This window comes from Acipenser ruthenus, chromosome 3, assembly GCF_902713425.1.
Source record: "Acipenser ruthenus chromosome 3, fAciRut3.2 maternal haplotype, whole genome shotgun sequence".
Lineage (NCBI taxonomy): Eukaryota > Metazoa > Chordata > Actinopteri > Acipenseriformes > Acipenseridae > Acipenser > Acipenser ruthenus.
The window spans coordinates 78562810-78590716 of NC_081191.1; the positions used below are offsets into that span (position 1 = coordinate 78562810).

Below are 27907 nucleotides of genomic sequence, written 5' to 3' on the forward strand. Positions count from 1 at the left end.
GTCATACTAACTCACCAGGTGTGTTCGGTGGAAAACCAGGCAGAGATGAAGGGCCATTTACTCCAGGAAGGAGGACTGGTGGGAGACCAGATAGTCCTGGATAAGCTGTTGGCAGGCTAAGGCCATGAAGTGCATTGCTGTCAATCATTGTTTGCTGCTGGGCTGTCAAGCCAAGAATATCTGTTGCCTTCTTCAAGCGATCCAATTCTTGTTGGGCCATTAGCTGACGGACTGTTGTAGGAGCAAGATAATCCTTCTCTCTATCAATCTGATTTCCTACTGTTTCTTGTACCTTTGAAATGTGCTGCCTGGAGAAGATGTGATCTCGAATGGAAAGACGTGCAGTATATTTCACGCCACACAAGCTACATTCTGTTTTTGCTCCATCTTGACTCATCATGAATGGCTTTCCTATATTTATCTTGAATTTCTTTTCTTTTGCTCGGGCATTCTGGAACCAGACCTGGACAACTCGCTTAGGCAAGCCTATCTCATTTCCAAGCATTTCACACTCCTGCATGGTTGGAGTCCGGTAGTCATTGAAGCATGTTTTAAGGAGCTTCAGCTGCAGGTTGCTCATCTGTGTTCTAAATCGCTTATTACCCAGCCTCTCTCCACCATACTTTGATGATTTGAAATATGTATTGGCCCCAAAGGGGCTTGGTGAGCTTGGGTCGGCTAAACTGGAAGATTCACTTTGATCTGCATTGTCATCTAGGTCATCATCTTGCATGCTATAATACTGGTCACTATCCTTTCCAGAGAAACTCAATGAGTTTACAAGAGAGTAGGATAATTTTTCATCACATATATCCGAGGTTGGTGTGGGATTTGTATTAGCCTTGTGTTCTGCAGGTGAATATGCAGGCTTTGTTTCACTGGTACAGCCGGTTATGCTTTCAACTTCATTATTGCCCTCATCCCCAGTGGTTGCATCACTGATGGCTGTGTTAATGGATGAGGTCTCATCAAAATCCATCTTGTTTTGGTCATAAGCATCTGCAGAATTCATATTGATGCCTTCCACATCATCACTGCTCTCTGCTTTTAAGGATGATGGGCTTAAAAAGCTATTCAGTGGCACTTGTAAATGCTTACTTGGTGTTGATGTTGCAGCTGGCAGTTCATAATCGCTTGATTCGGTCTTTGTTATTGGTTGTGATGGATATTCAAAATAGCTGTACTTTTGTGGGCTTACACCTCCATCTTCTGCTGTTTGTAAGGGGCTTGGAGGCACACTATAACCTGCTTGCTTAGCTTCATGCCAGTGTCGGGAACTGATGTGGCTTTCGAGTGCTGATTTTGCTTTAAAGAGTGCTCTGCAGAAGGGACATCTTTTATGAGTATGAACTGGACCCACTGCTCGAAACTGTCCTTTTCTTTCTCTAGCTCGGGTGTTCTGAAACCAAACTTGGACAACTCTTTTCTTCAAGCCAACCTCTCGAGCAATGTGATCTAACATTTTTCGAGTTGGATTGGAATCTAGTAGGTACTTCTCATACAAGATCTCCAGCTGCTCTGGGGTGATAGTGGTTCTGAGACGTTTATCTCGATGCTGATCTTCACCACTGTTTCCTCCATCCTTTTCATTGGAACTGCTTTCCTCTTTATCGTCCTGTTTGCGTTTCAGGGAACCCGATACTGTACCAGGGGGTGTCGAAAGTGATGAGCTTGTCTGTGATGGCATCTGCGATAGAGCTCCAGTGAGCAGCTGCCCAGTCATAAGTGGGTTATTGGGGTCAAAGATCATGTAGGGCATATCCATTGTTCTCTCTAGGAACTGTGAATGAAGGAATTGGTTTTGAGCCGCAAGAAAATGCATATGCTGGTGCTCCTGCCAAAGGTCTACAGTTGGAAAGGCAATTTTACACTGGTCACATTGGTATTGTAACATCTGAGGAGGTAGACTGTTCTGCAACGAGGTGACGGCAACAGACAGAGGGCTAGAAGGGATTGCTGCATTCTGAGGTTGAGAGTGAGGTCTAACTATTTGCTGCTGGGGTTGTTTTTGCTGTTGGGTTTGAAGTGTTGAAGGCTGGGGTGGCAGTGGCTCAGAAGAAGCTACAGTCTTAGACACCTGGTAGGTTGGAACAGCCTCAGTTTGCTTTGGTTTTTCTGTTGGAAAGTCAGGTTTGGGTGAAGTTTTACCCATTTCGGGTTTAGGGGAAGGCATTAAAGGAGTACTCGAGCCAGAGCCAGAGCTTATCGTTGTTCCTAAAGGTTTGGATGAATCCGTTTGCCCAGACATGGATGGTTGCTTTGACAGCATATGATCATTGGCATCAATGAAATCTTCTGTTTGACTGTCATCTTGGCCATCATCATCTTCATCTTTGTAACACTGTTTTTTCTGATGAGTAATTAGGTCAAAAATGCGTGGAAAGACCACATTACATTTTTTACACTGATACTGCATGTTGCTGGTCCGAATGTAGCGTTCATTGGTCAACTCCTTTTTCTCATCTTTAGCATCAGCCTGATTCTCGTAACTCTTGCGGGCTTTCTGGCGGGCATTTTGGAACCAAACAACAATCACTCGAGATGGCAGATTGAGAACTATAGAGAGCTGCTCTATTTCATCATCTTTAGGGTAAGCATTGGTATCAAAAAAGTCTTGAAGGACCCTCAACTGGTAGTCTGTAAACCGTGTTCTAGAAGATCTCTTGTTCATGGTTGCATCTGTCTTGTAATATTCCAAAGCGCTAAATTGGGAGTCCAGTCTAATGTCTTCCAACGTGGTGACAGGAGGAATGTTAAAGTTGTAAGGAGAGTCTTTGCTTCGCTGCCTCTCTTTAAAAAGAGTATTGCGAAACCAATGCTTGATAACCTTTTGTGGGAGGAAGGATTTGTCTGCCATTTCTTGGATCTGCTCTTCGTTCGGTGAGTTATTGATGTCAAAGTGAGCGCGCAGGATTTTTAGTTGATCATCTGTAATCCTGGTGCGAGGACGTTTGAATTGAGAATGCCTTAGAAAATTTGGATCCAAGCCCAGCTGCTGCTGGCAAAGCTGTGTGAGATCTGTGGATAGGGAATCCATCGTTGGAAGCGAAAGGGCTAGCTGTGGAGGCAAGGCTGGGTGCTGCATAGATTGCATCATGAGTGGTGGGAAAAGAGGCAAGTCCAACGAAACAGGCAGCTGGACCTGGGGTGGAGCAGGAGGTGGTGGAGGAGGTGGGGGTGGGGGTTGTGGAGGTGGAGCTTGCAAAGGTACAGGAACAGGAGTCTGAGCTTTTCCAGTTCCAGTAGAAGAGGGCTGTGGATGTGGTGGGGTTGATGGTGGTGGTGGTGGTGGCGGCGGAGGAGTTTCCGGAGATGAGGGAGTAATCGGATACAGTCTATCATAGGCTTCTCTATACTGCCTTGCAAACTTCTCCAGCTCTCCAATTGGGAAAAACTGTCCATGCACATGTTCTTGGTGGCTCTTTAAAATAAGGATATTGGAAAATAGTTTTCCACATGTTCCACATTCTAGTTTATCAATAATCTCTTCCTCACCAGTTTTGCCTTTCTTCTGAACCTTTTGCCTGTTCTCGTTGTACTGGATAACCAGTTCAAAGCCAAAGTTCTCCAACAAAACCTTTGCTGCATTCCCCCTTGCACCAGAGACAATGCGAGGGGGTAGGATGAGTGGATCAAACGACTTTTGTTTTGTGCTATCTTTGCTTTCTTTTGTGACTTCGCTGTCAGTTAGGCAGTCATACCTGGCTTTGCTGTCATGCTTTTCTAACTGCTCTTCAGCATCCTTGGACATCTGAATTTCAGATTCAACTATGTTACTTTGCTCCATTTTAGCAGGTTTGCTATTTTGTTGCTGCTGTTTCTGATGCTGCATTTGTGACTGAGAAGTTTGCTGTTGCGGAGCCTGCTGTTGCAAGAGCTGCAGCTGTTGCTGCCCCAACTGGTGCTGTTGCTGCATCTGTTGTTTCAGGTCTTCCAGTAGTGATCCGGACATTCCTGGCATCCCAAATGCAGCAGAGTGCAGTGCCAACTCAGGACTGAGATTAAACTCTGTCCCAGGGATATAAAATGGAAACAGGAACTGTGGCTGTTGGAACTGCAGTAAAGCCTCAGGGGTCATTGGGAAGTGAGGTAAGAATGCTGGGTTTAGAAACTGGGGCTGAAAGAAAGCAGCTTGCTGTTGTAATTCATGCTGCAGTTGCATCTGAAACTGTGCTGGTGATGGGGGAGGCTGATGAGTGGCTTGAGTGGAAATTAGATCAGAAGTTTGCTTTTTGTTTATTTCTTTGGCATCTACATTGCTGTCTTTGTTACTGAACGTTGGTAAACTTGCAGCTTCTACATTTCCTTGACTAACGGAAACTGGGCTACTTGCAGGTGCCACACTACTGTTTCCACTGGCTGCGCTACTGCTAGTTTCTAACTTGGCAGTTCTGGCTTTTGTCTGGTGTAGCACAGATCTCATGTGGATTTCCAAGGTTGAACTTTGGCTGTAAGCAACATTACAAATATTGCATTTGTAGGGTTTGTTATCAATGCTGTTATTAGTCTCTTGTGGAACAGGGCTGGAGGCTTCCTGCAAAACTTTCTTTAGCTTGTGTAAGTGGGAGACTGAATTATAATGAACCAACAGAATGTTCTTCTGAGTAAATGATTCCTTACAAACCGTGCATTTGTATGGACGAGAAGGATCTAAAAACTTTTCCATAGTGAAATTTGGGCCTTTTCTAAAAGGCAAAGTCCGCTTTGGTTCGGAACCCAGCTCGTCTGGAACAGAACTGCTGTCACTCCCTGCTGGACTTGCTTTTCCTTCCTGATCCATGTCTTCCTCTTTGTCAATTTCCTGTTCCAATGCTTGTGCCTCTTCAATAGCTCTAGCTTCACTTTCTGAACAAAGCTCACCATTGAGGGGCAAGCTTTCACAAAGCTGTTGAATTTCAGCCTCACTCAACTCAGGATGGCCATTTTCCAAGTGTTTCTTGAGAGCAAGGAATGTACGGAAACTGCGCTGGCAGAGACTGCACATGGTGGCAGCCCGAATGGCATGGTATTGGGAATGTATCTGAAGCTTCTGCATAGTCTTGAAAGCCAGGCTGCAGTGGTTGCAGCGATACTTGTAGACATGGCGATCAGAGACTGAGAGCTGCTGCCTTTTCTGTAGCTCACTCAGCTGCTCCTGCAAGTCAGAGGTTTTGGAATCCTCGCTGCTGCTCTTTTTCCAATCAGGTGCTCCCGAAGCTTCGTTCGGTGGCTTGAGTTCCTCGTTCTTAAGCTCCAGTTCAGCTTTTAAGTTATGTTGTGCCATGGTAATATTTTCATCTGAAGAATTAACGCCTGTTAAAATAAGTAAATACATAAAATGAGTGGATTTTATGATACGGTAAAAGGATTTAACTACAGTAGAGTTCAGTACAGCCATACTATTTCAACAGTAGTTTTTACCTGAAGGCTTTTCAGACCCTTCTGCTATAACTGTTGAAGTCGTATCAGTCGAAGACTGTTTCTCTTGTGTAGTCGCTGGAAAATGCATGCTTTTGGGCAACATAACATCCTGAACAGATACCTTTTAAAACAAGACAGAAGGTCCAATTAGCACAGCTAAAATTTTAAAAAATCACCTGATTATTTTTCTTAATCATTAACAATACTGATTTTTTTTCTAATTGAGAATCATCATCATCATCATCATCATCATCATCATCATCATCATTATTATTAGTCACAGTGGTAAACCAAAAAATAATATCAATTACACATTACAATTATTTTTATTTTGTATGAATTCAAACATTTATTAAAAATAGCAGATAAATGAAAAAGGCTCTTTTTTTTGCTTCTAATAATGTTTGAACTCACTGACAACGTAGATACTTACAGTCGTGAGTAGTTTCTCGACACAGTCAGGTGACACACTGTGCAGATGGGTCAGGTGAAGCTGGAGATGGATCTTGTTGCTGAGGACGTCTTGGCAGAGAGGGCAGCAGATAACAGGCTGCAATGAGTGCTGCGACATGACATGCATCTGGATTCGGTTTGCATCCTTGCTACTGTAATTACAGTATGGGCACTGGTAGACCTAATTAAAAAAGAGAGATTCAAATTAATACTGAGTCAGGCATAACAGCACCAATTAGCCATCTGAATGTATATGTGAAAACATTATAATACCTGAAGAATTACAGTTCTTTCATTTGAGTTTTACTTATGAAAATGCTTTTTTGTTGTAGGTCAAGGTGTAAATTACAAATAGACATGTGAGCTCAGCTTTCTCGTCTCTATTAGAAGGGCTACTTTTAAATTGAAGCTGTCCTTAACTACAAATAAATTCCAAAAGCCTACTTATAGTACCACACAGTATAACAAATATATATCTTCAACAATGTATCAGAATACATCTGATTTCAATACCTGGAAATGTCTAATTACTACCCAGTGCTGGGCACGTATGACATTACCTGATCATTGCTAAGCTTATTGTCCTCAGCAGATTTGGGTCTCTTGGATGCAGTATCATTTTCCTTATCCTGCAGTAGCGGCCGCTTCCCTACTGCAGCACTTCGTGGAGTTTCTTTACCCAGTGTATTTATGCCTGTGAATGCAGAACAGAGAGCACCTTTAGTTATATTTAAATGAACATATTCCATTTAGAGGACTAAGATGAAGATTAAATGACAAAGTCATGTTTTGCTAGATAACAGCATACACTGCATGATAACAAAAAGAAAGAAAATTACTTTTAAAAAAGTGAACAAAAAACAAGAATCATAATGAAAAGGTATGTTTAAGTTTTAATGACCAAATGCCTTGATACCTAATCTGGGCAGACTGTATCAAATGAATCTGGTAATGTGCTCTCGCTTGTTTAGATAACCTTATGTTACCTTGAAAGATGAATCAATAACATTCTCTGACTAACAGCACAGTCTGGATTCCGATCCGTTGCCTCAAAACAAATTACATTCTGATCATGACACCATGTTCAACAAACTCATCTGAATGAGCAATACTATGTCTAATATTTCTTACACAAATACAAACTATTTCCATGCAGTGCATATGATTAGGTATAAGAAACCAATCCTAAACAAATCCTGAAATTTGAAATCCTTTTTTTCCCCAACTCATCTTTGTTAGTAATAATCCATATCATGTATATGTGTGTGTATATATATATATATATATATATATATATATATATATATATATATATACACACATATACACAGTGCCTTGCAAAAGTATTCAGACCCCTGACCAATTCTCTCATATTACTGAATTACAAATGGTACATTGAAATTTCGTTCTGTTTGATATTTTATTTTAAAACACTGAAACTCAAAATCAATTATTGTAAGGTGACATTGGTTTTATGTTGGGAAATAATTTTAAGAAAAATAAAAAACTGAAATATCTTGCTTGCATAAGTATTCAACCCCCACACATTAATATTTGGTAGAGCCACCTTTCGCTGCAATAACAGCTTTAAGTTTGAAATGTCTGATTATATTTTTTCTCCTCACCGCAGCAAGTACCCACGCAGCACAGACGTTCTGAGGGCGTGTGAGCATCCTCCGATCTCACAAGCCTAAAGTCAAAATTGCTTTTACGGCAAGCAAACTAGAGCAGGAGTGGGTGGGCTACCGATCCTGGAAGACAGAGATCATCCCTGCTTCTTATCCACACTGAATATGCTCGGTGTCTGGCCAGTAGGGTTCACTGTGCGCGATGAGGAGAATAAGTCCCTTCCCCACTAGGGGTCCCCAGCAAAGTTCGGCCTCTTTGCACAGCCTGGACGTGAACTAGCGCCGTCCAAGCTTTGTGACTCATCCTGCGCTCCCCGCGGCAGCGCTTTTAACTGGATGAGCCACTTGGGGGCCCCTGTTATTCAGTTTTATGCTAAATCTCTCATGACCCTCCTCTCCAGATATAGACAAGATACATTGCCTTCAGGCTCATGGAACACAGAAAATGTTTCTTATTTGAATCTACAATAAGATATTGTATATACATACGTATCTTCATCATATAATTTTCATACAGATAACAAAAATAATATTTAACACTAATTTGTACTTGTGTATATAATTGTTCTTTTTTAATATTGAAAATATTAAATCTTATGCCTGTCTGTGTTTCATTCTGTCAAGCTAACCTTGTCTATAAATGTATTCCTCTCTTCTCATACAAACAAATGCATTTTTTTTCATCAAAGACAGTATTTCAAATAATAGGCTATCTAACTAAGTGACACCAAAAAAAAAATTGCACACATCAAAGACACGGGCACAATACTAATTTCCAAGAGCATCCGAGAATTCTCTCCAGCTTCCAATTGCCAGATGATCTTTTACACTGGCCTGTATATTACAGCTGTGTTGGGTAGGCATGTCACATACATTTCATGACAAACAGAAAACCTAATTTACCAAGTGTTCCAATCTCATCACTGCGCAGCATCATCTGTATTTTTCTAATTTTAACTTTCAATTTTCATCCAGTCAATTTGCAACTAAATTATTTCCAGGGTGAGGACACTACCACTGGACAACTGGGTGCAAATACATTTCACAATGCAATGAAGTTTGACCATTGATTGCTATTGGACTCACTGTAAATATCTATTGCAGGGATAATCTGATTGCATGCTGTGCATGAGGATTCATCTTTATGATTTTTTTTCAATCAACAAAGAACCTTGTATAATAGAACAAATTCTACCCTCCAATGTATACAGTATATAAAAATTAAAATATCAGACAATTATGTTTTGTACTTTAAAAATAGTCTTACTCCTTTTCTAGATCCTACAGTAAAATAATCTTGTCCTTGCAATTACAAATGGTTGATTAATCCAATACCAAGCATTATATATATTTGAATCATTTTATCTATCTATCTATCTATCTATCTATCTATCTATCTATCTATCTATCTATCTATCTATCTATCTATCTAAAGAAAAAGGTAATGGAGTCCTTCTTCATCTGAATCTTCATCTGTAGTCCGAAACATCCTGATATATATAAAAATTATACACATTTTTGTGTACCTACATTACCTAATTTTTTTTTATTTTGCTCATTTTGGTACACAGCAGGTTTCCTTTTTCATATATTCTTTAAACATTAAAAAATACTGACTGCATCAACTTACTGAGAATGGTTTGTTTTACTTTTGTTTTTACAGGTTTGCAGTCAGTGACTGCTTTCTTCTCTTTCTTTGTCATGAGACACAATACCAAACAATGCAGCAGTAGCTAAAATAATTGCCACACAGCCTTTCTCCAAATGACAAATGCCTTTCGAGATGTAGGACCTTGGCTGATTAGGATAAATCAAATGGTGACTTATGACATTCAAGCTGTTTGTATTACAGATCCAAGACCGACAGCCAAATCACCCATCTTTATTTCCAACTGTCAATGACATTCAAAACGGAATGATCTGTTTAGCCTTTCTAGCACTTGCCTAGTCATTTGGCTAAATGTTCATACTTTCCCTCATGAATACACACTATCCTTTCCTCCTGATTCAGTTCTAATTCTTATACTGTATTTTTTTTGTGTGTGTGTAAAAATATGTAACTCGACAGTACTTGCACACTTAAGTTGTACCTTTCCTTTGCTGTCTTCCACAATTAAATCCCTATAGTCACGGACACATTCTTCTGGGGTTTTTGTCTGGAGGCATTTTTGTAAATTTCACCACAATTCTGTTTTAAATCCTCCGTATCTTAACTGTAATACGGCTTTAAATCCCGCTAGCAAGCCTCCATCCTGATTGTAATCACGTTTTAAATCTCGCAAGCGGAGTCTCCAATAGAAATGTAGTTATGTGCTATCACTCAGTATTTGGGGCGGGTTTAAAGTATTCAGAACGAATCAATGATAGATACAAGTCAGGAAGGCGGGACATTGCCCAGCAGCACTGGGAAATGTATTTATTATTATTTTTATTATTATTATTATTTATTTCTTAGCAGACACCCTTATCCAGGGCAACTTACAACTGTTACAAGATATCACATTATTTTTTACATACAATTACCCATTTATACAGTTGGGATTTTACCTATTTATACAGTTGTGTTTTTACTGGAGCAATCTAGGTAAAGTACCTTGCTCAAGGGTACAGCAGCAGTGTCCTCCTTTTTTTTGTATCGGGGGTGTTTTATCAGGTTTTATCAGGTTTTATCGGTTAAAACCGAAAATCAGAAGCCCTAATTATTTTATTATCACTGTTTTGTTCTTATTTGCATCAGTGTGAGTAGCAAGCAATACAATGTAATTGGAGCTTAGGTTTAGTGGTTCATAAGCACATGGGACTTTATTTTTTTTAATCAGCAGTGGGTATTATGTTATTGGTAACACAAAATCTGTTTTTTTTCTCTTTTCTCTGAAATTAAACTCCATGTGTAATGACAGTTGTGGTCATAGTTTTTGCAGAAAATAATATATTTAATCATGCTCCTTGATACCGTGACAGGTTAAATGTACTATTTAATTGACTCCACTGTAGTTTTCACAGTATGGTTAGGGTTACACAGCAATAAATAAGCAGCTCCCCTAAATATGGTGGATTTACTGAGATCACATTTTAGGTTAAGAATTAGTGTGCCCTGTAGTTCAACTGATAACATCTGGATGTCACATTTCAGGCTCTAACCTAGAAGTATCCAGCATGTTTCAGACAACACATTTCAGAGAGATTTTTTTTTTTTTTTAAGTTTTAAACTAAATTAGATCAGTACAACATGCAACTTGATATAAATATATACTTCCTGCACACACATTATATTATTTTATCTAATATAAACCGCTTTAATAAAATATCTGTGGACTATTTTGTATTATTTATTATAATACAGGCAAAAAATCTTACTATAATGCACATATTTAATATTGTAATTTATGGGAAAAGACAAACTTATTTAAATCATCAACACTTGATGTCATTTGCATGCATTGCATGCCTTTATCTGTATTATTTAAATTAAAATGAACAATGGCAGTTCCTTACTAATTTAAATTTAGTCTATTGGTAATTTTCTTTGCAGTAATGAAGGTTAATTTTCATCTTTGCTTTTGTTTACTGCATTATTAAAAAGTGCTCCCCCAAGCTATGTCACTGACACATTACATCTTTATGAAGTGCAGAAATTAGTCTGGAGTTTATCCATATTAATACATTTGCATGGGGAAATGTAATTTAGATTATAATTAATCTAAACTGACACTAGATTAAAATGACAATGTAAATGAAGAACAAGATGTCAGAATTCGGCTGAAAACAGTTTTTATTCTCAAAGCTCTAGTTTTGGAGACTGAGTCATCTAATCTTGAGAGGGTAAGGTTGATTGCCTTTTTTTTTTTAAAACTCTTACACTAAACTCTTAAACAAACACGTGTATAAACACTGGCCAATAGAATGCCACATAAAAGATTAATTCTCAAACTGAACGCAGTAGGGATTCAAGGAAATGCATGCACATGGATTAGGGTGTGGTTAAACTGCTTGTCGAGATTCTGGGATCAAGCTGGGCTGAATGGCCTCCTCTTGTTTGTAACCTTTCTTATGTTCTTATGTTCTAATGCAAATGCAATCATTAAAAGGTTTGCTACAGTCACAATCCTTTATAGCATTTGTGGATACAAATTTACCATCACTCATTCAATGGACAATTAAAAAAAAAATGTAATGTAGCTATGGGACAGAAAACTATAATTGAAAAACGTAAACATTTGTAATTGTCCGATTCATTTTGAATACACAAAACCTAATTGAACTTGAAACCAGATGTGTATCCCAGCTTTAATATTAAATTATGTTTTCTGTAAAATGAAGTAGAAAATGCATTGAATACTGGCTTCTTCAGATGCTCCTGTCATGGAGATATGGGTAAAAGATAGATGACTACCTAAACTAATAGGCACCAACCTATTTCTGCATTTCTTCTGCTTCATTGAATCCAGCATAATGTAACTAGGTATAGCGTGCAGTAAAAAGATCCAATGTAATATTCATTTTAACCATAGATTTCCATCTCATACATAAAAAATCATGTATGAATTCATATTCGCCAAATCAAATACAACAAAAGCCTGAGGTATCTGTACCAGATGCTAGTTCTGGGTTTGCTTTCCTAAACTATATGAGCTTTGTTTCAGAGATTCTTGCCTTTATTCATTTGTTACCAATTATATATATAGGAGAAAGTGAACTGTTTTTACAGCAGCTTGAGCTGTTGGAAAGAAAGGACTTTCAAAAGTATTAATTTAAGGGTTACAATGGTACTGCCATATTAGAAAAAGATACCTGAGGGGTATCTAATCCCATGGTTACGCAAAATGAATATGTCATCAGAGGAATCACAAGTACAGCAAAGATTAATGAAAGGCGCTTACAAAAATTACAAGCACGCAAACTGATTTGATTAAAAAATAATCTCACTGGTCAGTCTGTAATATTCTTCAACTTATCCGTATCTATCCTGTCAGATGGTTATGTTTAAAAATAAGTCAATGGGAGGCCACTGATAGAAATCACATGCAGCGATTATTAGCAAGAATGCAAGTTTAAGATGAAAGAGAATAGAAGACAGAAAAAAGACCAAATTCTGCAGTCTTACTGGAATCTTTCTCTGTCGTCTTGCCTTCTTTACTATCTTTATCGCTTAGGTCCTTTTCATCAGCGGCAGCCACTGTTGCAGTTTTAGCAGATCCCTCTGTGTCTTCACCTGGCTCTTCTGCAATTGAGCACATTTAGGAGCTTTAGTCACTTGCACTTGTATGGGTTGAAACTAAAAATGTGCCTACTGATAGTGCAGGTTATAACTCAACTACTTTGTGCATTAGACATTTTGGCACTTAATTTGAAACACACAGTTTGTTCCATGTATTTAAAATATTAATGATTTAATAGATTGTGTATCAGCTGACCATTTCCAAATATAGTATATGCACACTCATGTGGTTAGTCACTATTCACAAACCCACCTAAATAATGTTGATGCACTACATTTAAAAACAGTGGTAATTATGTCAAACTTTTCATGATATCTATAATGCTGATTTAACAGTGGGGAAGGTATTAGTGGCAACCAGACAAAAGATAAAAAACACGTTCTCCCTATAGCAGGTGCTCCCTATGACAAATTACAGAATTCCCTTTGGGTACCTACATCACACACCTCTCTAGATTGTTAGCATGAGATTACATGGAAATCTTTGCTGTGGCTCACCCCTTGTTTAATAATTCTGTGTATCTTAGCTATGCTGCTAGTGGATTAATCTGTTTATGCTGTTAGCTGCTAGGCTGGGGCTGTGCAGCACTAATCCGTGAAAGGCCCACTGTTCCCTTTCATCCTGTGATCATTTGTCTCTCACTGCGCTGATGTCACATTTTAATGAATTTTTAGCAGTCTGAGTAATGCCAGATAACCAGGCTCACAACTCCCCCAGCACCACATGCTGTTTCCATTGCAGTGCAAAAATAAAAATCATATTTGTAAGACCTGGTAGGAATTAAATAAATTAGGAGATGCAGAGAAAATGGCGTTCAAAGCGCTGCATTCATCAATTTTATCAAGCCTTTACAAGCATAGAAATTGACCATGAGATGGCAAAAAAAGGTCACCAATGCATTTACATACAATCAGTCTTTTTAATCACTTACTTTTTTTTTTTTTGGTAAGCTGCAGCCTGGCTCACAGAACATGGTATAATTAACCCCTTCAGATTCCACATACAGCACTGACGCTGACATTTTAAGTGCAACACATTAAGTGGAAATTATATACAGCATAAAATTTTCATTGCGGATGCTGAAGGTGATTGAAGAAAGAATAGTGGCACACTCTGCTCCCAATGTTTTATTAATAATATTCTGACAGCAGGATGAAATATTTCCTGTCATGTGAACCAGCTGTGTGCAAAAATTGCAATTTTGGTGGTTGTGTTATGATGGCGTATTCCAATTCTGCTCTGAATAAAGCTAAGATGGAAAGCTGCTGTGTCCAGGCAGGTGTAACATATTGCACTCGGGTGCAGATTTACAATAAAAGACACACAATTCATAAGGTTATTTTCAATGCATATGTATGTATCAATGCATATATATATATATATATATATATATATATATATATATATATATATATATATATATATATAAAGTAAGGTCATTTAATATAATAGTGTCTCTATCTTCACAAACCATAATAAAAAATTGACAAAAAAAAAAGAAAAAAGCAGCCTATGATTGTTTTAGTTTTTAAGCCTTGTCACTCCTGATTGTTAAGTCGGCAGGCGCCACAGTCACAGTGGGCAGACGAGCCTACATTTGTAAAGGTGGCAGGGGAGCACAGTTTGGGCTGCTGGGAGTCTGTGATCATGACCAGATTGGGCTTTGTTAATGCTATGTGCACACACATGAGGCTCATATTCAGTGTCAGGCCTCAGGGCCTAGGCCAGCCTGTGGCAACCCTTTTCTTTTCTCTCTCTCTTTGTTTGTGTCATCCTTGGGAATCTCTGTATTGTTCCTTTATTTGGGATTTACTGACCCATTCCCGTTGGCTGGGAAATGAAGTGTCAAAGTGCTATCGAGTGTCTTTACCTCAAGGGGACATAACATTTTTAAGGTTATCGCAGAATGCATTAATAAAACATGGTGTGTCAAGCAAGAGAAAAGGCAAATTATGAAGGTAGTAAAAGAGCGGCTATCATCTGGGTCTCATCAGACAATTTTTGTAGGGTGTTATGCTGCCTTTCTGGTATGCGTTTCAAGAGCGAGAGAAATTCCCAGACATGCTTTCCTATACATCATCATGGTGTCTGACCTCAGCCTGACCCTAGCAATAGTTTGAGTAATCTGAATGCGGAGTAAGGCTCTGTGTCAGCAGCAGGGAGAAATTGTGGGATAGACTTTACCCATCAACTTAATCGCTAACAGCAGTACTGGGGACGTAACTTTACAAGCCTCCACCAAGCCACAAACTAATAACCCTTGGAGGTCAAACTGCCCTCCTTATGTGATTTTCTCAACCCGCTGGTACTTCCTTTGATGTAACCAGGCAAACAGACTGCTCTCTAGTTGGGAAGGTGAAAGCTGTTTATTATGGAGAATCTCCTGGGATACATACAGGTTTCTATACTTTTTGTTATTTTAATTTAGTGTCCCAATTATTTTACCCCCTCACCACAGCAATTCCCCACACAGCTCAGGAGATCCGAAGGTTCAGTGGGCCTCCTCCGATCCCACGACCAAGCCAGTTTTCTCTTTTACACCTAGGAACTTGAGAGTGGATGTCAGCTAACTACCGGCCTCTGGAGGACAAAGGCCAGCCCTGCAGGTGTCCACTCGGAGCTCTCTGGGCTCCTGGCCAGCAGGGTTTGCTGAAGCGAGATGAGGCGTAACAGTCCCTGACGGTTTGGTCTCCCTAACCCATGGGAGCGCCACAGCCGATGCGACGCTCCCTTTGGACAGCATTCAGGTTGGTCATACCTTTGAACTAATTACAGGGTTTTGTGTTAAGTTTCCTTGGCTTCTCCCCTGGGCTCAATAACTTCTCAAACTGCTCATTAAGTGGCCAGCAAAAGACTGACCTGTTGTACATTATTGCCTAAATAGAACAATAAACTGAAGTATATGTAATGAAATCTCCAAACACAAAATGTCACTGCACTTCTGTTGTACCTTAAATCTCTTTTAGTCCTTTTATATTTTAAGACATGATTTCTTTTTTTCATAAAGTACCTAGATAGGTGATTCTTAAAAAAAATGGTACTGTCAATCTATTCAGGCTTTTCACTTAATAGTCTGATCTGCAATTTCTGGTACTTACTAGATTTCAATAAAAAAAAGGTGCAACTCAGGTATAAAATCTATAATTTTCGCTTCCACACCCCAGATTTTATTACCCCCTCAGTTCCCTATTTTGTTACTTTAACCCTTAGGCTGATGGTTCTTGTGAAGTTAGATACTCTTGCTTGCCCCATGTTTTGAATTTTACTGTCTTATTTAAAATAATCTTTGAAATTCTACCCTGCGCTGCTCCTAGTTAAGGGCCAGTTATAATACCTCAAGGATAATACCCTTTGCTTTCTTTCTTAATTGTTTTCCTCCCCCCCAAAAAAAAATTTCAGCCTATTTTACAAGCATTTAGATTCTAACCAGATGCTGTTAATGTAGCATGTCTGAAACACTAAACATCAACCCACTGGAGCAGGCCTCAGTCAGCTCTAGTCTCAGAACTGCATGGATACCGAGCCAGATGCACAGTACCACATTCTACACATGCATTTTCTGCAGGAATTGTTGACAAGATGTCCAAGTGCATTAGCAGTAACCTATATTATACAGCTCCCAAGTATGAGGGACAATTAGTGAAAATGTTCCAGGGCTGCTTTAATATTTTTAAATCATAATTCCAAGAATAAAGTGTTCATGGAGGTTATATATATATATATTGAGCTAATATATATATATATATATATATATATATATATATATATATATATATATATATATATATATATAGATATAGATATAGATATATATATATAGATATATATGCACCAGCACCAGCCCCCTCCAATAATACTAACAGAATGGGTAGGATTTGTTTCATTTTATTTTTTGTAAAAAAACCAGTGTCTTATACTGTATTAACCTATTTGTTTTCAACATGCACATACACATTCTATCATATGTGTGGTAAACCCATGTGAATGAGCTTTTCTGGCCTCCAGCACTATTCCTTTGATTAAAGGTATAGCTATCGCAAACCCAGCCCACAGAAATTGTCAGATAATAATGGGAAAAAATATTCTTCTGCCTACAGGTCCCTGTCATATATAATATTATATTGCTTTTTAGGTGTAACCAACAAATAAATAGGAGGTTATTTTAATTGCCAGTTTTTACACCCTGCGGGATGTACTGAGAAATAAACAGAAACCACTGGCACAACCATTTTAAATGAGATCAGCAATGCTGATGAAGCTTGGAATTGAATAGCATTCTAGAGAAAGGCAAGGACTGCACATTCTCCACCGTCCAAAAATATATTGTTTGTACTTCACAAATAGAGCCTAATTTTCTTTTTTTTAAGTTAAAGATTATTTAACATATAAAAGGTTACAGTCTTTTTTTAGGGCTACCTTCAAGGCTAGTAATTTTAAGGGGCCCTGCGAGCAGGTCTGGATCAGTGTATTTGCTCTTAAGGAGAACTTAAGGAGAACATCACAAATAGATATGTCAATAGCATTATAAAACTGTGGTAAGTTGTGAAAATGTGAGACAGTTGCAGACAAAAACACGTTATGGTATTATATATGCTGATCTACAAAGTAAGTTTTGTGTTGTACACTAAAGAATCAGGAGGGTTTCTTTTTTTTATGACCATAAAGCTATGGTGTCTTTATGTAGTAATATTTATGAAAATCACAGATATATTTTACTGTTGCAACTCTGGCTATTATAATTGTAAAGTATGTGAATGTTACATACATTATTTTTATTCATCAATGTAGTAAAAAAGTGCTTATAAACTATAATAGTGTCTATAGTGTGCATGTACTATCTTGATCAATTTATAATTTTTATGTCAGATACATTTTAATATTTTATGCAGATTTTCACATGACGTTACAGAAATGATTTTGGCAGCCCTAAATTAGTTTGACACGTAGAATGTTCATTTAAATACTTGGGTGGATCCCAAAAGCAACAGGAACTTCAATCTCCAGGTGCTTATTTACTCCTATGACAGAGAATGACGCATGGCCATGTACATCACAATTAACTCAAACTCAAGAACAAAAAACCTCCAACAGGATTTACCCATCTATTTGACAATGTACAGTGCATCTTTGGCATTTTCTTGGCATTCACCAGAAAGGGATCTTTAATGCCTAATGTTAAAAACATGCGCAAAAAATTCTGCTTTTTTTTTTTTTTTTAATGAAATAGTATATGTTAAGGAAAGTAACGACAATTAGACATGCTTAAAAATTGTACTTTGCAGCTAGCATGGCAAGATTTCTTAATTATAATAAAAAGAAATAAAAGACTTAAATATATTTATAAGGCTCAACTAAAACTAAAACACCACTACCTGCTGTTTGCATGACTCCCATATTTTATTTATACTATCTAAAATCCCTAGGGTTTTAAAATAAAAATGACATTGTAAGAACGCATGATGGCAAGACTCATTCTGTATTAAAAATTAATTTAAATAGAAGCCTGTCCTTTTTCTAATTTTGATTCTTCTTTGTCCAATATTTATTTAAGACAGATTATAAACATCTGCCTGGGTAACCGTTTCATCTGTACAAAAGCCGAAGGGTAGAAATTTCACACACGTCCCCCAACCTGACCTGTGGTTAGACAGAAAACAGTTTTCCCAGTCACTGCTCAGCTTCCTGTCTGTGACTCCTAAAAGCACTGGAGGCCAGGGTTAATGGCCTTTCCAATCTCTGTGATAAGAATTCATTTTGTTCTATTACCAGCAGTTATCGGAGGAGCCTGCTGCATCACTTCAGCAGGGTTCAATCAATGAGGACCTAATGAAGTAACCAGCTGTAGCTCTATTTCCCTGGTCAACTCTATCAGACAAATAAGATCTATCTGTCACATCTCAAGGCCTTCTCATCTCCACATGTGAAACCCATATGCAGATGAACCGAATACACAGAGGCATACCTTTTAACTGTTTCGTTTCAATGTAGCTTTTTACCAGACTATCGAAAATGGACTGAGATGGAATGCTTGATAAGAACAATAATACTGCAGAATCAAAGTGGAACAAAGCCGCAACAAATAGTAGGGGGACAATGGCAGAAATTGCACAAATTACATTATTATTTCTACAGGCTGTTTTCATTTTATGCTGTGTTGAGAAAATGAAAAACCCACACTTTGTTTATTTTGAAATGATTACATTGCCAAAAACATATTTAATTGTAGGATTTATGGTGCAGTTTGTCATGAAGTATAATTACGGTTATATTTATACTTTTTAGTCAACTGTCATCATAATAACAGAGCTTAATTTTACTTTAGATCATATATGAGTGACATCATCAAAAGAAACAACAGACAAGTCATCTATTATATATATATATATGTGTGTGTGTGTGTGTGTGTGTTACAATATATCTATTTAACTGACACATTATTGGTTTATAGCAGGAAAATAACAGGACTATCAGAAATGTATAAAAAAGAAAACAAAAATTCATGTGTAAAACACCAAAAAAGAGTACAAATGAATGTATGTAGGATTACAGGACAAGCCTTTAATATTATTATTGTATATATTTGCCAGCAGAAAAGTTACTTGTAGCTGGGCTTACTTCAATCAAGACAAATCTCACAAAATGAAATGTATATCCTTTCAGCTCAATTATCTTAATTTTCAAACCCAGACAAAAAAAAAAAAAACACACATTAAAAAATGCTGTGTGTTGGCACTCATAAAAGGACGATAGCCATGTGAAATAAATAAATAAATAGCAGCTGCCGTTTCCCATCTTCATAAAAACATGATAAAAATATCTATTTCATTACTGTCTAAACATTGTCACATGGGCAACAATACCACTTAATAGATCCTAACAATGAAGTACAAGCAGACATATGCTTTCGATACATAAGTCTATTATTTGCTTTTTAAAAATGTTCACTGACAAAGTTCCTCCTTGGTCTGTCTTAGCTAATATATTTCCAGAAATGTTACAATAAGAGTATAGGTTCAAAACGGTCTGATTTCACTTTTAACTTGTGTAAAACTTGCAGCTTTGCAGCTTATCTCTAATCAGTGTCATGACATACAAGATCTGCATACATAAGTATTAATCCTTTAATTGCACTGGGATAACAACAAGAAAACACATTTTTCTAATTTGAAATTTCAATCTTTTGCTGTTGCATTTTATCTAAGATTTGTGCTTTAATATGCGCAGTAGAGAAACATGTTTTGTTTTTGTTGATGAAGTACAAATCTGGGATTTATCCTACTTCCCAAAGCTGACATTTGTAAAGATTCTTAAAAAAAAAATACTCAAAGTAAGCATTTACCATTACCGACCATGCAATTTTAATAGAATGGTTCTGTCTAAAAGATTTTAAAAGGTTTGAGATGTCTAGGCTACTGTATATGGCCTGCAAGATACCATAATGCATTTTGAGAACATCTATCAATTTTTTATAGAATGCACTGATTATGGGCTATTGACTGCATTTAAACAAAGTTGTTACAAAAAAATCAACTGTTAACAATTTGAGTAGAAAGGGACGATCAATATTTAAATGACTCTCCTCATTGATTTAAAATTAACTTTCAATTAAGAGATCCATTGGACTTTTAACTGGAACACTTATCCATTCAAGAGAAAATAAAGGAACATTTATTGATACGCTTAAACAGCAGTGGCTGGTTTCACATCGATCTGGTCATTTGTGCTGGCATTTGTATGCATCAGGTTTTAACACCTACTGGAGCTAGATACAGCTGGACACAAGAACAGATGCCAAAACACATACAAAATGAAAGGCTACAAGGAGATTAACCTTTTTCATGAGCTAATTCAAAGGCACGTTATCTACAAAACTGTTTCAGCTTGTAATTACATGTGCTATATTTGCAGCAAGTGACTTCAAACTTCCATCACTGTATATGTGCAATACCGGGGGGGTGGGGGGGGGGGGCAATCCTCCTGTCGTCTAATCAGGTAACTGATACCTTTTGTTTTGGGAGTTCATTGATGGATGAAATCTTTATCTGTAATATTGATCAACTAGAGCACTAAACTGTCTATCTTGGCTACTGGTAGCTCTAACAAGATTGCCAACTGGAGTATATCAGTTAGCGTTTAATCAATGACAGCTTAGACACCAAAGCTTTAAAAAGACGGTGTGTTTTTTCTCTTGCTTAAAAAGATTAGAACACATCATTCATAATTTATTATTCAACTGGAGAAAAAATGAGAAACGTATTTGTTTTTTTTTTGTATATGTTTCCAAATATTCATTATATATTTTGGCACACATACAGTACACTTACAAACATATTAATCTTCATACATATTATCTTTATAAATATTTTTTCTACAGCAGCAAAAATGTGATTCTGCTGCAATACAATGTCAGCAGGCAGAGCACGTTGACATCCATTTAAATTCATGGTCGCCCTGTCTGCTGCTTATGCAGAATGGCTACCCTTTACAGGCAACAGCACAATTACTGTTGCCTCCTTATCCTGACAGTGGCCCAAGCTGCTGCCACTCAGTCTTTCACTGGCTGATTCTGTTAACACCAAAGCACAGCGCTGTCTGTTCTGTTAAAATGAGCCTGCCCCTGGCCAACACAATCATTACCTATTCATTTGGCTGTGATGTAATCCCTAGGAGGAAAATGCAAGTAGTCTAATTATGTAAAACATTACAGTGCTGCAGCCTGGACCCCCCCCCCCCCCCCCCCCCAATATCTTAATATTGTAAATATTTCAACTCCTCATTATGTCCTGTGAACATCAACATCACATTAATGCAATCCAACTCCTTATGAACTCAAGCAATCTGAATAGATTGCACATATTCCAAGTGTGATTCATGTTTTCCTAATCAGTGGCTAGAAAAAAAAATACAAGACAATAAACACACAGAACAAACTGACAATTTGAAAAAGAAAATCTGCATCAATAATAATTTGGCATATATTATGACAGTAGCAGTTACAAGAAGGTGCACCATTATTTCCATGTGTAAATCACATAATTATGCAAATGAAGTTAAATACGGCAGGTGGCACACAGTGGCTGTTATGAGCTTGTCTGATCCACAGAAACTTGCAGTGCTGTGCCTGATTCGAAACAATGAGAACAATGACTTAAAAACAGTCAGTTCCAAGATGTGTAATTAAGCTTCGTTTTGATTTAACACTTCCTTATCACATCAAAAGATATGAGAACAAAAAAACAATCTTCACAGATTTGCTTAAAAATATTGGTACTTCTGTACACCTGGTCATTGGCATAAAACAATAAATTAAATTATCTTTTTTTTTGACCTTTTTAATCTTATGCATGAAGAGCCTTTTAATTTTTCATAATGGTCTTCATAGTTCTGACAGCACTCCAGCTACTATGCTTCAGAGATGGTGGACGGACAGTGTTTATGGCACAATGGCCATTCAGGGTGAGCAGGCTAAATCCTGTAATGCAGCATACAGGCTGCTATGTAGGGGAAGGGGTTCAAAGAGCACAGGTCTTATCTCCTATGTTCATGTTAAAGCCAAGTTTAGCAGACGCTTTTGCAATAAACATACAGTCGTTAATTTATTTTATCTAACTTTATCAGCCTCTGCTAAGCTTGTATCACTGCTATTCAAATACCAGAATGATACTCTTTTTATTATTGATAACCAGTTAATAAAACATCATGATGTTACAGTCAAAATCAACTATATTCATTATAATGCAATACCTGTTTAAATACAGCTTAAAACAAATCAAAGAGTAGTGAAATGACGTCTTGTTAGAAAGTCAATACAAAGCGTTTGAAATAATTGCGTAACTGAAGAAGACAGTGAGGTTGGGTCGCGGCCAGCTCTATTACCCAGCACGTCACTAATTATTTTGGTCTCGCTATTAACAGAAATCCTTACGATTCTTCTCCCTAACAATGAGGAGGGAAGCCCTCTTCACCTACGTGTGGATTCTGCCTTTACATCAAAGCCCAGGAGATTCCAAGCAACAAAAATCAATGTATGGATGTTCAGTGCAGTTTTCAAGGTTTTGTAAGACAAATCTTTCAAACGGTAGCTGGTTTAGTGCTATTGAGCCAAGTTTCGATCAGACAGAGAGAGTGAATAATGCAGCAACTGCTCATTTACCAGTGCTCACAGTACAGAGCGAGAGCTGACGGGACAGCCACAACTCTTTACAAATACAACTGGGCAGTTTCTCAACAACCAATAACCCTGTTTAATCTAAGAGTATATACAATGCTAGACACTTCAGCCATTACTCTGATTAAGACTGTAAGCGTTTCTATATTGACAGCTTGTTCAGCTGTGCTAACATTGTCAACATTGACAGTTCTTCTTAGTATTATTTTTTTTCATTGAGCACTGTTTTTTAAGGAGAGAATCATACTTATTTCATACATTCCAATCCAGTGGTGTGCTGCTGAAATTCAGGACAGAGCTGCGCTTCGTTTGCTCAAACAATACTGCCAACTAAATGTGTTTAATACAACTTTTTTACAGGTTTAAAATGTCAGATTACTATTGTTGTTTTGATTTGGACCCTGATTTCCTTGAGAAATACATATATGCAGCGCCCCAGATAGGATGCATACTGGTTGTATGATATTTAAATTAAATGCGCATTGCAATTTTGCTGTACATCTTGAGTTCTCGTCTTATCAAGTTTCATGTACGTTGTTGGTTCCTGACATCTCATGGTCAGTTGTGAATATACTGCATGCAGTTGCTAGAGAATGGATCTGGGAACTTCCAGAAACATGTGAACAATAACTTGGGTTTTCAGTTAAAAAAAAACAAAACAAAACAAAAAAAACATCTGGTTGAATCCACTCACTTACAATGCTTGTTTGTGACTGGTGAATAAGCAACTAGATTCTTCAGTGCCGTCTTAATCCCCCTCAATCTAACCTCCTTATTTATCTATCTGTCAAACGAAATTGTGGATGGCAAATCTATATAATAAATACAATATTCTGTGTTTAGAGAGACTCGGGATGGTTTATAGCAAGGCGATCAATAAGGAATACAACATTATTAGTTGGTACAGTTTAAAAAAAAAAAAGATTAGAAATATATAGTAGTATATTCCATTTGCAGTGCTGGAATTTAAAAGAAAATCTGTTTCTGTGTGTATTTGCTTCACAGCCATATTGGTCAATAAAGGAAATAAGAATAATTGTTGTTTTTTGTTTGGTTTATTGAGACCAAGTTTTTGCACAGTAGTTCAAATTAACATTACAGTTAAAATGTAAGGTTGTATTTTATGCATGCCCCATAAGTCAGCATTAAAGTATGTACAATATTTATTGAAAGTACTTTTGACTTTAAGGTAATGTTGCATTTTACTCACCCAAAATAATTTTTACTCAGGTAGTGTGTTTTAAATTACAGTGCATATGTATGCCATAGTTTTAGTGACAATTAAAAAGCACTGTCTGCCTGTAACCATTATGCAATGTTGTTTTTGTTTTCTTTACATTACAAGAACACTGTGTGTGGATCCCTTCTTTCTGGCTTAAGTACAATCTATGTTGTAGATGGTTGCACAGGAACTACCTTGAAAACATTAAAAGCAAGCAAAACATGATTATATTCCAAATAAAATCGCTATCTTTTTACCACTGTATTGAAACTTGATAACTGTTGGTTATAACATTCCTTAGGTTTTTGCTGTAGGTAATAAAATACATTGGCAATTACTATTGACAGTTGTGGATAATCTTGAAGGCTGCCTGGCTTGAAGAAGATGAGTGTTACAAATCACTTGTCTGTAAGAGGGTGAACAGCAGCAGGCAGCAGACAGGTTTCAATTTCACAATGCTGATTATCTCATTCCCAATTCGATGCATGCCTAAATCTTAGAATCCCTCAAGCAGCTATATGGACTCCTACTTTTAAAATGCCTATTACACTTTCATACTTTTCACTGCTTCCTCAAGAAGGCCATTTCGCCAAGCTTAAATAGCAGAAAATTGTACTGCTTTTCCTTTGCCCGTCTCCTCAATCTCTATTAACCTGAACAAGAACAAAAGGAGTTGGACAGTCCATCTGTAGGGTGGTGATCAGACTGGGTGTTGTATTGTTTGCTGGCATTTATACAGTCCTGACTGAGCGTAACTGAGAAAATTAAACTGGGTTTTTCTTCTTCCAGTGACTGTCAGCGTCAGAATAACACTCTCCATTTAAGAGGCTAGTTTACTTTCAGAAAGGATTTTTTTTTTTTTTTTAATGGAAACCAAAAGAGCTGCATTGGTTAAATGTCACTTGAAAATAATCAAGATATGAAAAATATGAACATACATTATGTTTTCACTGTTGAACAGACACACTTACAACTGGTTATACAAGACCCTAGGATGCAAAGGCAAGAGAGTCTGGAGTATCTGGTGCTAATGGTTGCCTGCAGTGGACCTTTATTACATGTCATAAACCGAATGATGCATTACTTGGAGGTTGCCTTGTAACTTACTGACACTGAGGTAAAACGGAGGACACACAGTTCTTTAAAACAACAAAGGTTAATTATAACTTTAAAAGCAAGCAGAACTTCTAATGATATATTAATAAACTACTACATTCCTCATTCGCCCAACATTTATTTATTACATATTTCAGGCTGTCTGTTAGGTTAAGGAACATTATGTAGTTTGTGTTGATCAAAGTGTACAGAAAGAAATTAACATGTATGGATGTTTGTGGATCTGCACTCCTTTTTAAATTTGTAAAACAAATAGCAAATTCTGCAGATAACAAGGACATTAATACAAGTTAATAGCAAAAGAAGTGTCATGTGTTCTCATTTCTTTAAAGTTATGGTGCGATAAAAGAAAAATAAATGTGACATGAAGTCCTGATCAGTATGTAAAAAATAACAAAAAGATGAAAGAATGTTTTCCTGAAATGATGATTGCTCACAAGCCATGGATTCTAAGCTTTAATCTCATAGCATGCTCAAATTTCCCACTATGTGTTCCGAAAGGCTTAGAGGGATAGAGAGGCAGAATTGTGGCCTTAAACAAAGCCAGAGAGGGGTTAAAGCAATAAGAAACACAGCTAGCCACTTACAAACTGAAAATGTTAGAATAACCAACTACTTGTTTTTCTCTACACACAGTTAATGAAGAGCTTTAAGTGTTCTGCATGCTTTCTTTGAACAATGTACTCAAGTTTTGTAATCTGGTACATTTTATAAAGCATGAAGTCTTCTGATCCCTAAATTATTCATAACATGGTCCAGACTGATTAAGATTGGCTTGTTAAGGAGCACAAGAAGCAATTAAACTAACAAGGCAGTGCAACCCTGATGTATACATGTATTATCACAAGAATACCCAAAGTGAATACCCTTATTAAGCAATGAATTTCACCTCACTGGCCTTCTACCATTGCTGCCACAGGCAGAAAGTGCAAAGAACAACATGTCAAAAGCTAACTCAGAAGAAATGCCTATCTTGGAGTGAAACCGATTTTGTAATGAACCTTTCAATTCACTCCTGTGGTAATACATTCTGACTGGTGCATTAATTACTTGATAACATCCCATCAAAATGTAAATGCAGCACTTGACCCACAGGAATGGCTCACTTGCTGTTAACTCTTCAGGGTATACGTAAAGTGTCTGTTTTCTTTTATCAAACAGAGCATTTATTTCCATTCTGCAAGGGTGAATGTCATTTCTGCCATGCTTGGCCCCACAGCAGCCTGACACCAGCATTCGCTGAGGACTGTCACTATGTGCTGACAATCCTAATTGCACCACACATCGGCTTGGTACCTTTCAAATGGAATATTTCCCTTCTGTGTGCCAGAATCTGACAAATCAAAGTCAATGTGTTAATCGTTTTCCAAAAAATGTCCTTACCCAAACCCGTAAAAAGCATCCTAATCTTAAGAAAAAAATCCTAAGAAAAAAAAAAGCTTGGCTCACTTGTCTTATTTAAATTTAAGCTCAGTCTATATTGTATGCATAGTCGGGCAAGGTGTACTTAGGCAGCAAGTGTCTTGTTTTATACAAATGGAAAAGGATTACCAACTTCATTTTAGGATGATCCCCTGGATCCTAAGAGGAATGTCAGACAGGCTCATAACGCCACTAAACCTATTTTCCTTAACTGGGTTTGTCTGTTTTCCCCAACCCTTTTATTTGTCTTTAAGACTTGATGATAATCCTTAATTTAGGTTGCTAAGCAACCCTCCAGGTGAGAGAACATGTTGTTTGGTCTGCATTTTGTATCACAGGCTAGCTTAATACCTTCACAGCAGAATGTGCAGTGCTTGCACAGATAATTCTTGGCTATTTTTTTTTTTTTTTCTCTCTCCAAGGCAAAGCCAGTGGAGAATTAATTGATGCTGGAAATAATGACAGCGAGAAGCACCACTGAGAATTTCTGTGACTGGCATGTGATAATGTGAGCAACATTTCCAGCATGTGACTGGACAGTGTTATGAAAAACACACACCCAATGAAGGTATACTGTAAATTAGTTTTTGACACATCACTTCTTTGAGTTGTGAAGTGTTTTACATAGAAATAAAAATGTACAGAAAAATATTGAGTAGTAAAAATATGACAGATTATCTTGATATATAATATAATATATATACATCAGTTAATTTGACCTTATCCACCGTTTTGCTTACTAGAGTACTTGGTACTTAATAGTTTATTTGTAAAGCCTCACAGGTTCAAATTGTGACATGGTTAATTTATAACAGAAACACTAATCACCATATTTAGTACATTTTAATGTGTTCTTAAAGTTTTGGGGAGGGTTGCACTTTTGTTTCCACCAATTAGAAATTCACAATGATTTTGGTTCTGAATATCCCTGGTGAGCCTCTACATCTTTTGAATTAAAACATTTGTTTTCATGAAACACTACGTCTTATACTTGATGAATCATTCCCATTTTGTGATAGATAACGGATATAAAATATTCTATCCACAAGCTATACAGAACAATTCACCAGGCACAGTGTTTTTAATTTACATACATTACCAGTGTTCAAATGCAGCAACAGCTACTAGTAAGTTTGCAGTTACTCATTAGTGAACAAGTTCAAATGTACAAAAATGCAACTTAAAAATAAATAAATAAATAAATAATAAAAAGGTGAGGATTATTTTTATTGTTAGTGATATTTTACCTTGTATGTCTTTTAATTGGCTTATCTAAAAT

General features: G+C 37.2%; 1 protein-coding gene across 4 annotated transcripts in view; it reads right to left on the reverse strand.

The window, feature by feature from the left end:
* Window positions 1-27907, reverse strand: part of zfhx4 (zinc finger homeobox 4) — a 98322-nt gene that overhangs the window by 4464 nt on the left and 65951 nt on the right. For 3 of the 4 annotated variants that reach the window (XM_059017252.1, XM_033992405.2, XM_059017253.1), the window contains exons 5-9: window positions 12586-12702; window positions 6414-6547; window positions 5834-6034; window positions 5401-5521; window positions 16-5292 (exon numbers count right to left, since the gene is read on the reverse strand). In XM_059017252.1, the coding sequence (XP_058873235.1) occupies window positions 16-5292; window positions 5401-5521; window positions 5834-6034; window positions 6414-6547; window positions 12586-12702 (5850 nt within the window). The remainder of the gene's footprint in view (window positions 1-15; window positions 5293-5400; window positions 5522-5833; window positions 6035-6413; window positions 6548-12585; window positions 12703-27907) is intronic. The other variant, XM_033992406.2, reaches the window with a different exon arrangement.